This window comes from Pristis pectinata, chromosome 9, assembly GCF_009764475.1.
Source record: "Pristis pectinata isolate sPriPec2 chromosome 9, sPriPec2.1.pri, whole genome shotgun sequence".
Lineage (NCBI taxonomy): Eukaryota > Metazoa > Chordata > Chondrichthyes > Rhinopristiformes > Pristidae > Pristis > Pristis pectinata.
Window position 1 is genome coordinate 94,551,467 of NC_067413.1, and position 14,451 is coordinate 94,565,917.

Below are 14,451 nucleotides of genomic sequence, written 5' to 3' on the forward strand. Positions count from 1 at the left end.
AACAGTGGCAGAAGTAACGGAGCACTGCAAGATCTTGCTTTCTCCTGTACAAAGTTGGATCAAATGATTTCTCCCATTAGTGACCTTTCGTCAGAACTTCTCTGTTCTGATGAAAGGTCATTGTCCTGCAACAACGACTCTGCCTCTGCCTCCACATATGCTGCCTGATCCACTGAGTAATTGCAGCATTTTCTGTTATTTCATATTTCCAGCGTTTTTATTTTGCTTTTCATTTGTGTCTTCCAGCTTTGGTATTGGTATTGGTTTATTATTGTCACTTGTACCGAGGTACAGTGAAAAACTTGTCTTACAAACCGATCTTACAGGTCAATTCATTACACAGTGCAGTTACTTCAAGTTAGTACAGAGTGCATTGGTGTAGTACAGGTTAAAAAAAAACTGTAGAGTAAAGTGTCACAGCTATGGAGAAAGTGCAGTGCAATAAGGTGCAAGGTCACAACAAGGTAGATCACGAGGTCATAGTCCATCTCATTGTTTAAGGGAACCGTTCAGTTGTCTTATCACAGTGGGGTAGAAGCTGTCCTTAAGTCTGGTGGTACGTGCCCTAAGGCTCCTGTATCTTCTACCTGATGGAAGAGTAGAGAAGAGAGAATGTCCCAGGTGGGTGGGGTCTTTGATTATGCCGGCTGCTTCACCAAGACAACGAGAGGTAAAGACAGAGTCCAAGGAGGGGAGACTGGTGTCCATGATGCACTGGGCTGTGTCCACAACTCTCTGCAGCTTCTTGCGGTCTTGGCAGAGCAATTGCCATACCAAGCCGTGATACATCCAGATAGGATGCTTTCTATGGTGCATCAGTAAAAGTTGGTGAGAGTCAAATGAAATGAAATGTTATGTAAAGCATTATTTATTCCGAAATTGGGAAAGAAATTAGCAGTGGCCCAAATGAACGATGCAGCAAGTTAAAATCAAGACTAAAACTGGCAAGAACTTTTCCCCCAAAATATTGGGCAAAATAATCAGAGAACATTTTCACGTCTTCTATCGAACAAACAACCCTCTGACTGTGAAGAGAATGCATTGCTTACTATGTTGCTTTACATTTTGATCACTGGAATGGACAATGCTTATGTATTGTGAAGATCTCCTTTAAAAACAGAAATAAGTCATTGAGATTTTAACTTAATTATCTGCATTTAGATTTATTATTGATATTTTATGTCTTTCTAAAGGATGTTGGTATATCGAATAGAACATTTATTCATTTTGAACTTTAAGGCTTCTCAGGTCAGTCAAAAGCTTCCATTATACTGTCAAAAATGTGTGTTAATGCCAAATTCATTAAAGCATCTCTAATTTTCCACTTTCCACACCATCCATACATCCTACCCAATTGAGTCTATTTTTCATTCACTTGCAGAACAAACTAATTATCCCAGAGAAACAAAGGACTGCAGATGCTGGAATCTAGATGAAAAACACGATGATGCTGGAGGAACTCGGCAGGCCAGGCAGCATCCGTGGAGAAAAGCAGGCGATCAATGTTTCGGGTCAGGACCCGTCTTCAGGGACGAGTTCCTCCAGCATCACAGTGTTTTTCAAACTAGTTATCCCCTTTCCTTAGTCATTAATTTTCCAGTCAAAGCAAAAGAAGGTTTTGATGTCATAACGCCTTTAACATTAGAAAGATGTCCCAAAGTCTTACAGTATAGAAAGTGAATCTGAAATGCTAATCCTGGTTTAATAAACTGAGCTGCAGCTTTCTTTGGAGAACCAGTGTCATCCCCAATACAGAATCAAAAAAGTTAATATTTTAAATATTAGACATCAAGTTTTAATTTTGTATAAAAGATTAAGGTACCTTTAGTTGGAAATTGATCTGAATTGGGATGACCTCCAAATGTAATAATCGTACCCGCCTCTACAGCTTCCCCTGGCAACTCGTTCCACATACCCACTGCCCTTTGTGTGAAAAACTTGCCCCTCAAGTCCCCTTTAAATCTTTCCCCTCTCACCTTAAACCTATGCACTCTAGTTTTAAACTCCTCTACCTTGGAAGGAACGCTGTGCCCCTCGTGATTTTACATACCTCTCTGAAGTCACCCCTCAGCCTCCTACACTCCAGGGAGGAAAGTCTCAGCCTATCTAATCTCTCCTTATAACTCAAACCCGAGTCTTGGTAACATCCTCGTGAATCTTTCCTGCACCCTTTACAGGTTAATGACATCCTTCCTATAGCTGGGCGACCAGAACTGTGCACAATACTCCAAGTGTGGTCTCATGAGCGACTTGTACAATTGTAGTAAGAGGTCCCAATTCCTGTACTCAATGCCCTGAAAAGCATCAATTCAGTTTTGTATAGATTACTTGAAGTAAATTAACTTACTGGGAGGATAAAGAAACCCATATGAAATTTGTCTGTCTGCTCTATAAGCCGAACAACTTTGACTGTGACTTGCGGAGATGCGGATGTCAGGTCTCACACAATTACTCAGGAAGTCCGGAATGTTAAACAGCTCCACCTAGATTTGATATAAAAGGTTCTGTTACAATACTTTAGTGAACCTCTCACAGTTGCAAAGTGACCTTAGGCATCATTATTCTGGTAAAAATAAGCATTTAAGAAAAAGAAACTTTTGGCACTTTATGATCATCATGCAATCGTAACAGATTATTGGACTTAAACGATATCAGGACTGCCCAACTCCTACAGAAATGCAACAGAAAGAGAAGAAATTCGGCCCAGACTGGATGATAGTTCTCTTTACAGTTTTGTTTAGCAATGAATCAGTCCAACCTAAGTGTTCCCTGTGCAAGAGGCATGGTCATAGAAGGGATTTCCAATCCAGGAGCTTCAGCAGAATAAAACCAGTGCACCACCCATCTGGCTGTGGAATAAAGGCCTTCTTGAGGGGTCCAGTCCTGTGTGGTAGCCTGCTGAGATGCCCTTCTTCACGTCTCCATTCCTATCACACTAGAACCCAGCCTTCTCGATCAGGTTGATATACAAACTCCTGGAGGAGAGGCAAGCAGTCCATCCCACTCTCCAGAACCATATTAAATGTGAAATCCCTGATCATTTACACAAGATGAGATGAGATGAGATATCTTTATTAGTCACATGTACATCAAAACACACAGTGAAATGCATCTTTTGCATAGAGTGTTCTGGGGGCAGCCCGCAAGTGTTACCACACTTGCAATGCCAACGTAGCATGCCCACAACTTCCTAACCCGTACATCTTTGGAATGTGGGAGGAAACCAGGGCACCCAGAGGAAACCCATGCAGTCACAGGGAGAACGTACAAACTCCTTACAGACAGCGGCCAGAATTGAACCTAGGTCGCTGGTGCTGTAATAGCGTTATGCTAGCCGCTACACTACTGTGCCTGCCTGAATTTTTTTTTTACAGTTCAGTACCAGAACTAAAGGACACAACCAAGGTGTTGAAACTATAGATTTTCAGCCACTTCAACTAAAATATTTTCAGCCCTTTTTGATAACTGATAAATAATTGTTTAGCTATTATAATACTTGCTCTCTTGCATAAACTAGAAAATGTAACGCTCACACATTAGAACGTCTGGAATGAAAATCTGGTCAGAATGTGTTTTTACCAACAATTTGCAGCACTTCAGTACTCCTATGCCCGATATTTGTGTCCATCAAGGCAAACAAAGCACCTTCCTACTTTAGACCAGCAGTGTTAACAGCAAAGACACCCAAGTCAGCTTCAATCTGCTGCACTCACCATGTACTTTCTAAACAGCTGAGCACAAACCTGTTTGGGGACCGTGTATGAAGTCCACAGTGACATTGAGAAGGTTTCACTATAACCACTTATATAACCTTGATGATGCAAAATATAGTACTTGGTACGATAAAGAACACCAGGACGACCATAGAGTAAATGCTTGTTTTCTGAAGGGAGAAACCAAAAAGATGTTTTTTTTAAAACTAGATTATATAAATTCAGAAGTAATCAATTAAACATTATTCATTATTTAATAAACACATTTAAATGCAATATTCCTCTGCTTCTGGTGAGGCTGAGGGAGATGCTTGGAGATAAAAACAGTAGCATGAAATGAGGTCATTTTTGCTGCACACCCTATATTGTCTCATATAGAAAGACTACTGAAGTCTCAGCCAGCCTGCATAACCAATTAGAGCAGTAAGATTCTGTTACTTCCCAGAACAAACAAAAACAATTACCATTCATTTGCCACCTTAAAGTCATTAAAAAAAAAAGTCTGTCTACTTATCGAGGGTATGATTTGGCACAAAAAGGAGAACAATTTAGGAAAGGTGACCAAAGTTTAATAAAAAAAAGCACGGGTTTGAATGTTGGGTTAAAGACAAAGAAGAATGCACAAGGTCAGAGAAATGGCAAACCCCAGTGAGCGCGAGACCAGCCCAAATAAGTGCCTGGGAGTGTGTCAGAACTGGTGGTACAGGCATCGCATGGACAGATATAGTGGCTTTGGTTTTCACAATACTTTCCTGCTTGTTTCCATTTCATTCTTTACACCCCTTCACACACCATCTAAAATGTAGTGCTATCCAGGACTTTTTGTCTTCGGTTATGTACTTCTGGCAAATAATTCAACAATGCAAGAAACAATTTGCAATGGAACTGTGTGTTAAAGATTTGTAATGTCTGTAGAAGAGCATATTGAAGTGACCTACGTTAGTTAAACCTTCAGGAAGCTAGATAAGCAAAAGGGCTAAAATTTCTCTAGCAGGATTGGGAATGTCAAATTTTTTTTAAAACAAACCAGAAACAGCCTAGCCATGGGGATAATGGATGGTGGAAGTCCAGCTTCTCCCAAATGATTCTAATCCTGCTAAGTGAGATGACTATCAGGCAGACTTTGGACTGGTTAGGCAAATTGCTCTGCCAGATTACCCGTCGTGTAGTGAAAACAAAAACTGAGTGTGACTTCAGTTCTGAAAGACTCACCTTCTGTTCCCCTGTGCTGCAGACGTTTATTCAACTCATCTCCTTTATTCTAAAAAAAGTAAGATACATTTAAAAAGGCAATGAAACCATTGAATGTAATATAATCAGCAAATCTGACAATAACATAGACTTTCAATTTTGAGAGTTGGAATAAACATTAAGTTGTAATTAATCTAATGTCAGCACTGTATAAAGAATCAAAGATCTACAACTGCAACCTTGATCTTGGGCTTGAGATGTGCAGGTCCAGGGGAATATGGACATGGGAATGAAACCTCCAGCCTGCACCTGATGGGAATAAAATGGAGGCTGGTAAACTGGTGTGGAGTTTTGGATGGTAGAAGACTGCCAATGCAGATCAAAGGCTGTACTTCCCAAGCACATAGTAAATGTTTGGTGGGTGGGTATGGAGATAGCTGGGAGCAGGGTTTCTGACATGGTCACTAGCGGGATGAAGCAGCGTGGACCTCTCTGGTTCCTGAGGGAAGCATTCCATCTCTTCCTTAAATATTAAAACCATCTTTTTAGCCCAACCTCCGTGGGTTTTGTCTGATCACAGTTCTGCTACTAATTGTCACAGTTCCAATTCCAAATTAAACTCATGCCAGGATCAGGGGGCCACAAAATTTCTGTATTAATAAGGTTGATGCCTACACGCAAAACCAATTAAAATGATAGAAGGAGTGGCATTGCACTGAAAATACAGCAAGTAGTGTCTTTCTACCATTTTGCCCTTTGCAGGCACCCAAGTGAAGGTTAAAAATCAGGGCTTTGTTTTCTGAGCAAGGTAAAATAAAGTAAGTTTTGAATTAATAAATGAATGGGGATTTTGCTTTAAACTGGATTAACAGGCAAAGTTGCATAAGGAAATATTTTTCTATCAAGGTAATTGACCACCCCAAATATTATCTCAGCAATTGAAAGGAACAAATGATTGGAAGATGTAACTATTCTCTGACCCTCTCATCACATGTACAACCCAGATCATCCTGAACTGCTGGAGCAGCTACAACGTGAGTCGGTTTAGACACTTCATCTGGGATGGAAGGTCTGAATGGAGGGTTTCGCAAAAGATGGTTCATACTGCCATGGGTTCCATTGTTAGGAGCTGGTTTCAGTCCAAGAAGATCTGAAAGTGAAAAAATATTGACTGCTGTAATTTTTCATAAAGGAACTGCACAACATCAGGAATAAAGTTATTAACCACTGCACACAATTCACCCGGACATCCTGTGAAAGACTAGCTTTCCTGCCAAGTCTAAATAAAATTTCAGATCTCGAAACCATGAGATAATCTTCATTATTAAGCTTGACATATTAGGACGAGACATTGGACCTCTGCTCTTGGATTGCAAACTATTTCTAATATATCAAATCAAAAATCAGCTTAAATCTAATCAACTGAACAATATAGTCAGTAAAACAAAGATCAGGCAGAGAAAAAGAATGAAGATAATGCAATACAATTGATATTAAAACACAAAAAATAGGGTTAGAAGGTAGAATATATGGTGAATAACGTACATGGGATGTGAGTGGGATTATGATGTAGTTGCGATAAAAGTGGGCAGGATCGGGCACTGAATGTTCTGGGATGTAAGGTGCTCAGAGAAGGCAAGGAAAAACAAAACGGAAGCTGAGCAATAAGGCTAGGAAATTAACTTAAAAGGGAGAAGGCAGGATGTGGTAGCAAACGGTTGTTATTCAGACTGGTGGATGGTAGATAATGGTGTTCCCAAGGAGTCAGTGGTGGGACCCTTGTTGCTTTTGATAATACATTGATGACCAAGACACAGGTGTGCGGAGTATAAATTTCCAAGTATGAAGATGATACAAAGCTTGGAAGTGTGGTAAACAGTGAGGTTAGTAACAGACTGCAAGACAGAAAACAGGCCAACAGTATGGGAAGACTAGTGGCAGATGAAATTTAAATTATAAAGGGTAGAGTGATACAATTTGGAAGAAAGAATAAGAGACAATATGGACCAAATGCCATTTCTAAAGGGTGTACAGGAACGGGAGGACCTGGGTGCACTTGTGCATCCTTGAAAGCGGTGGGAGGTTCAGGGGAGATGTCAGGGGGAGGTTTTTCACCCAGAAAGTGGTTGGTGCATGGAATGCACTGCCTGGGGTGGTGGTGGAGGCAGATACATTGGACAGGTTCAAGAGTTTGTTGGATAGGCATATGGAGGAATGTGAGATAGAGGGATATGCGAGAGGAAAGGGTTAGATAGTGTGAGGGTGGTTTGATGGACGGCACAACACGGTGGGCCAAAGGGCCTGTTTTGTGCTGTATTGTTCTATGGTTCTATGGAATGTTGGGAGTAAAGTTAGTGAACCAGCTGGAATCTTGGGATTCATAACCAGAGGCATATTTGATTCTGATCTCCACACTCGAGGGAAGAACCTGGTGAGGGTGTAAATCCCATTTACTAGATGGTTCTAGGGATGAGGGCTCTCAGCTTTAAAGGTCAGATGAAGAAGCTGGAGTTCTACTGAGCAAAGAATGTTGAGAGGAGATTTAATAGAGGAGTAGAGATCATGACTAAAGTAAGTTGAGAGAAGTTGCTCTCATTAGCTAATGGCTCAATGACACTGATTTACAACGTTGGTCAAAAAATTCGGGAGAGATTTGAGAAAATGTTTTTTTAACAACACCAAGAGTAACAATGATTTAGAATTCTCTGCTGTACAGGCAGTGGAAAAAGAATGAACCAGCACTTGCACAAGTAAATTGAATTGGCACTAGAGAGAGAGCGCGAGAGAGAATAATTTGCAAGTGGAAAAGAGGAATGGGGCTGATGGGATTGTTTTACTAGCAGCCTGCTGGATTCAATGAACTGAATGACTTCTTTCTGTGCCATAATGATTCTATGATTTCATATGAAAACATATTTCTCTTGATATTTAGAATTATATTTTGTGAAGACCACCTTTCATAAAATTTTGCATTTGTTTGCCTTCAAAATTCAAAGAAAAATCTATGCACGGATGTCACGTTACATCACTTTCAACAGCTGAACTGAGTACCAGGTAAAGACACAAACATTTAGGCAAAATATTAAAATTATTATCCCCATCTCAGGTATAGTGAAGAAGCACTGAGTGTTGTAAACAGGTTGTAATTCCTCTTTGTATACATTCCTTTCATAAAAGTTTGCAAGAAGAAAAAAATAATCAATGCTTCAGTTCCGACTTGTTTATTGACAAAAGTCATTCAGAATAATTTCCTTTTGTCTCCTTCCCTGTTCTGTCGGAGGGTTTTCGACCTGAAACTTTAACTCTGCTTCCCTTCCCACAGATGCAGTCTGACCTGCTGCGTCTTTCCAGCATTTTGTTTTTACATTCAGAACCAGATGTTACTTTGCCTTTGGCAGAAGTCTTTGTGAGGCAGATGGAAGATTATAAGTCGTCTCTCAAGAAAGATGAGAGAGAAGCCAGTTCACAAAACATCACGTATATAAAGCAGGTTCAATTAGAACCGATAATCCAAGAAAGATGGATAACCCTGTCACAGAGAAGGAAGGAAGTAAGAAGGACCCATCTGTACTTGTTATGACAATCAAATATTATTTCTCAATATTGTCTTACACACACGTAACTCAATGTATTTGGCAGGCAGGCTTTTGAAAACTGTTCAATAGTCAGCTAAAAAAGTCCCCTGAAGTAAATCTCATCAATTTATAGCTACCCATTTGGACATCCATTCCAAATGTTGATCTCATTATTATTTCCATTATAATTTTGTCCTTATGTTCTGCTGTTAATATTTAGTTTGCTGTAGCATTCCTAATCTATAGTTTTCATTTTGTCATATATGCATCAAGGCAACCAGCAAGGAAGCCGATGGTTCTGTCATTTATCCTCATAACTCAACCTTCCAATATTAAGGATCAAGCAAGATGGCTCTACTCTGAATTATCTCAAGTAGTTGTACATCCCAGAACTTCTCTGTTCACCACTTTGACACAATTAGGTTATCTTTTTTTAAAAAACTTCTACACAAGGCATTTTTATACTTGCTAATCAAATTCAATGTGCCCTTATCCCATCCATTACATAGTGATTAAGTCACGTTGCAGTTCCCAAGCTGTCTTATCAGATTTAAGTCCCCAACGTTTCTTGGCATGACTTTGCATTGAGCTCTGAATTAAAGTTATTAATGCGAATTAGTAATAAGGATTAAAACCTCTCCTCCGATATCACAAAGAACCCCAGTTTTAAATCATTTCATGAATTTCTTAACCATCCTTTTAGCTTGAATTTCTACCACTTTATGTTTAGGTTTAAGATTAAGCAATGTGTCAGATGCTTTTCAGTAACTAATAGGCATCACCATGCTTTTGTGAAAACTCATCAAAAAAAAAATCAGATATATATAGTCATGTTGAAGTAATTGCCTGTAACTGGAGGTGATGCAGAGAACTGAGAACAACTATTCAAGAAGTTCAGACAGATTGGAGAAGGAGTGCTTTTTTTTGTATATAACCTTGCATTTTCTGTATATAAAATTGCAAAGGATTGTAACATCATACAAAACAGAGGCTCCAGAATGGAAATATGCCTGTCAATCCAAGTAGTCATAGATTTATACAGCATGGAACAGAGCCTTCAACTCACTAAGTCCACGCCAATCGTCTACTCTGTACAATCCCCTTTTATTCTCCCCACATTCCCACCACCCAAATAGGCACTAAGGGCAATTTACAGTGGCTAACTAACCTAACAAACTACATGCCTTTTGGAAGAGAGAGGAAACAGGAGCACCCTGAGGAAACGCATGCAGTCACAAAGAGAACGTGCAAACTCCACACAAACAGCACCAGAGGTCAGGACTGAACCCAGTAAGGCAGGAACTCTACTGATTGCGCCAAAACAGTTTGTGTCTTCTCCCTTGTAAGCAAAAAGGTCCTAATCACAATTAACCTCAGTTTCTTTATTTCATCCATTTATCCCAGCTAGTCATGATTGCAGACATCTGGTTGAAATTTTCTTGGAGCTACTATTGCTTCATGGCTAGAATTTCCCCAGAACTGCAATGGATCAGATGCCTCAGATTTTATAGATGTAATGACAAAGAGACCATAAAAGCGTGTTGCAATTAAACTAAAACTGACAGTATCTTTGGAATATTTACATGCTTAAAGCAGAAACACAGACAGTGATTCTGAAATGTCTCAAGCTTCTGAGACAGACCGTTCTGTTCTGCAGCTTTCTCTACCTCCATAGCTACTAAAGGTGAAGGAAGTACATTTGAGAATAATCTAAAGGACCGAATAAAAAGAGCCCAGATATCTCAGAGTGTCGTGGGCTTTGAGGAAACAGGGAGGGGGAAAATACCATAAGAGGATTTGAAAAAAAATGGGGGAAAAAAATGAAAGTTGAAGCATAGCTTAACTGAAGGCCAATGAATACCAGCAAGCAGAGCAGTGAGAGGTTAACCAGACGGTGAAAATTAGGAAACAAGTAATAGTTTTTAAGATGACATCAACTGTTACACGAACAGAAAATAGGAATAAATTGAAATAGTCAAAGCAGGGGTAACAAAGAAATGGATGAGTGTCTCAGCAGTAGAGGAAATGAAGCAGGAACATGGTCAGGCAATGTCACACAGATGAAAACAGACCATCTTAATAACGGCTCAAATATGTGGTCCAAAGGTCACTTCAGGATAAAATATGACAATAATGTTGTGACCAGTGCAACTACATTTCAGAGAACAATCAGAAAGTGAGGCTAATCACAGAAAGTGGTCAATGATATGTGTTTGTGATAGAAGCAAAAAACAATGGCTTTGGTTTCCCCCAAAATTTAAATTGAAAGATTTCTGTTCATCTTGTTTTGATGATCTGCACTACCATGGACAAGGGCTTCAGGCACACGGGAACACCCATCACCTCCAGGTTTCCCTCCAAGTCAGAACGCCATCCTGAGTTGGAAATATACTGCCATTCCTTCTTTGTCCCCGGATTTACATCCTGGAAATCTCAACCCAACAGCAGTGTGCAAGTACTTTCACCAGATTGCAGTGGTTCAAGGAGATGGCTGACTACCAGCTTCTGAAGGGAAAATAGGGATTAGCAATAAATGTTGGCCTTCCCAGTGACGTCCACATCTGGAGAAACAATTTATGGACAGTGGAGGGATCAAGAGAGACGGTATTGTAGATCCAGGTGGCAACCAAGTCAATGTATTTTCATATGCCACTGCTGAAGAGCAGCATGCAGTGTAGGAGGTGATGGTGGCCAGGTGCAGGAAGATGATCTATTGCTGGAGGTTCTCGGGTGATGCCAGGATGCATAGGAAGGGACCCAGCCAACTGTGGTCCCACCCGGCTGATTACAGTGGGGAAACAATGGAGGAGGATGATATGCTTAACTGCATCAAACCAAGAGCTCTGAGTAAGATGGGCATGAATGGAGTGAGGCAACACATTCAAGAATATCAGGAGGAATGCAAGTTTTAAAACAGAGCAATTGTGGACAAGAGGCATTCCATCTGAAAGGTTAACTATAGTGGCTCTCTCTACAAATGCTGCCTGTCCATCTCAGTATTTCCAATATTTCCTGTTTAATTTCAGATTATCAACAGCATTTTCTTTTGCAATGTTATACATATGCAATGAAGTTTATGTGACTTTACAGTTTCACGCACCATTGCGAAGAAGTTGGAGTTCATAGTCAATACCAAATTATTTATGTAACTGTACAATGTTAGAAAGCTTCCTTCTGTGTCCATACACCAAATAAAATTGACCTAACACTGTTGATTACACTCTCTTCTATAATATATTGCAAGTGCCCACATTATAGCTGACTAATGGAATTTAAGGCCCATTCCTAGCCTTAAGTAAACTTTAAGAAAATCTGTCCTCAGCTCTGAGAAAATTTGGTACCCAATTTTGTAGCCATTAATATTAATGATCAGAGAAGATGTTACACAAGGAGCAGTGTCTCCGAATATTTATCTCAATGACTCTGAATTATCAGAAAGCATTTACATCATTGAAATGGGTCCTTTGTCCAAACTGGTCAATACTTGCATTTATGCTCTAGACAAGCCTCTTGTTATCATACATTTTTCTCGCACTATTAACATATCCTTCTATTCATTTCTCTCTCATTGCTTATCTATCTTTCCCTTTGTATCTGTCTTATAACAAGCTTCAGTCTAAGTGATAATGAGCTCCAGATTTTAACTATCCTTTGAGTAAAGACCTTTTTCCCCAAATTCCTTATTGGATTTATCAGTAACTTATAATTGTGGCTTCCCACAACATCTCCCTTACCAGAAACTTTCATAGTTCTAAGACTTCCAAGAAAAATCAACTCCAAGCTTTTCCCTTTCTTGAAAGAAAGATACCCAATTTTTTGATAGTCATAACACTTCAGTCCAGGTTTCTTCCCACCAAACTTCACAAATTCATTCATCTCCAGTGTCAACAAAACTGCAAGTTTTAGCTGAATAAAAAGGGTGTCATAAAAGTGATAATCCAGTAGCCCAAAGAGGCGAGTACAGAATGTACTTTCACATAAAATAGCAGCTCGGAACCTTTCCCACATACCTTAGAACACAAGGGAATAGTGAAAGCATTTACCATTGTTACTTAGTGGCCTTTACATAAAGTCAGATTCTTTATATTAATCACATATTTTCATCTCTTAACATCTATGAACATTTTTTTTAAACCTTCTTGAGATTACTCTTTCTCTATGAAAGATTTAGTCCTGAAATGTCTGCATGAAAGTACTTTGGGTTTATGTTTTTGTGGCAGAATACATTTGAAATTCCAGGTTACAAGCTACATTTTTCCCAACGGTGTATGCACTTTGATATAAATACAAAAAAAAACTTACCACACATAACGTTATATAGTTCAATATTTTCAAAAGGTGGCACTTTTGTTTTAAACTTGAAACTTGGCCCATACCCGATAAAAACAGTCTAAAGAAAACAAATCAAAACCAGAGAAATTAAGTCATCAAATAATCCCACTAGGCAACCCATACAAAGAGCCACAGAGTAATGCAGCATGGAACAGGCCTGTTGGCCCAATTTCTCCATGCCAACCAAGATGTCCACCTAAGCATGCTTCACTTGCCCGTGTTTGGCCCATATCCCTCTAAACCCTTCCTGAACGAAGTGCAAAAAAAATATGAAATTGATGACTGAATTTGCTTCTACCCAGGCTGAAAGATTCCCAAAATGTTTTTAGAAAAAGGATCATTCAAGCAATTGAAAGTAATTACATCATCCTACCTGCATGCTATTGATCTTATTGTCATAACCATGGTCACCTTGAAAGGTACATTTTCCAGAGGGTTTTCTGGTTCCCTCTATTGGTCTTCTAAATGAAGGAGGGAAAGTTAATTTGTATCTTCTTAAATAGTATGTGCATGCAATTCTTTTTCAACATAAACATAGCACAAGGTATAAACATGACATATATGCATTTGCTAATTTATAGAGAGCACAGGACAGAAAAGGATTGCAACTATCTTTTCTAGCCCAGAAAGTTTCTCTGAATGGCTTACTATATTACTGTCAGAGTCACAGAGCAATATAGCACAGACACAGGCCCTTCGGCCCAACAATTCCATGCTGACCACAGTGCCCGTCCAGTTAGTCCCAATTTCCTGCGTTTGGCCCATATCCCGCTAAGCACCACCCCTCCATGTACCTATCCAAGTGCTTCTTAAGTGACATTATTGTACCTGCCCCAACCAGGTACAATAAATGTTTGAAAGGAGGTAAAATTGTTTCTCTGTATGATTTTATTTGTCAATCTCATGCCATTTTGTGGAAATAGCTGCATTGTTTTTTTCCCCCATTATTCCTCAGTGCAATAACTCACTCAACATTGTACTTCTCTGCTATTCACATGTGTACTTGAAAGCATTTTATTTTAAGCAATTAAACATTAAAAATGCACGACAAGTTCAAGGAAACAAACAGCGAAGTATTTAATCATTAACTCTCCAGGTATAAATAAGTTTTAAATTTAAAAATAGCTAGGAATTGGTCCACAGGGAGGATGCAATTACAATTTATTGTGGAATGAAACAGAACTCAGTATCGCAGGAGTGGTATTACAAGCCACGATGGCGCGAACCATGAAATACAGCTGCGGTGTGTGAAATCCAAAGCAAAAATGTTGGTGGCATGCAATGCAAACTTTACTTCTATTTTATACTTTAAAAAAACAAATCACTTTTGTGTGTATATTTGAATAAATACCACCAATAAAAGTAGATATTTTTAAGTGTGGGTTTGGAGAAATTGGACAATGATAGAATTTTAAACCTCGATACATTATGAGTTTGTAACGGCTTGTAGATGAACCAAGATGCACAACATGAATATCTGTGGGTAAATAACTTGTATGGTATTAGCAAAGTAGGTTTAACTCATCATCTTGGGTTATTTGGCCTAAGATTCACGTGGATGCATTAAAAACAAATATAAGCTAGTCCAGTCATTTGATACATAACATATCTCAATGCGAGGCTCTGAACATGATCTTTAA

At 39.2% G+C, this 14,451-nt stretch overlaps 1 protein-coding gene across 4 annotated transcripts in view; it reads right to left on the reverse strand.

The window, feature by feature from the left end:
• enpp2 (ectonucleotide pyrophosphatase/phosphodiesterase 2) overlaps positions 1-14,451 on the reverse strand; it is a 72,504-nt gene that overhangs the window by 15,203 nt on the left and 42,850 nt on the right. For all 4 annotated transcript variants that reach the window (XM_052022750.1, XM_052022751.1, XM_052022749.1 and 1 more), the window contains 6 exons: positions 13,185-13,272; positions 12,782-12,869; positions 5,885-6,054; positions 4,926-4,974; positions 3,744-3,883; positions 2,348-2,483 (listed from right to left, as the gene is read on the reverse strand). In XM_052022750.1, coding sequence (XP_051878710.1) covers positions 2,348-2,483; positions 3,744-3,883; positions 4,926-4,974; positions 5,885-6,054; positions 12,782-12,869; positions 13,185-13,272 — 671 coding nt within the window. The remainder of the gene's footprint in view (positions 1-2,347; positions 2,484-3,743; positions 3,884-4,925; positions 4,975-5,884; positions 6,055-12,781; positions 12,870-13,184; positions 13,273-14,451) is intronic.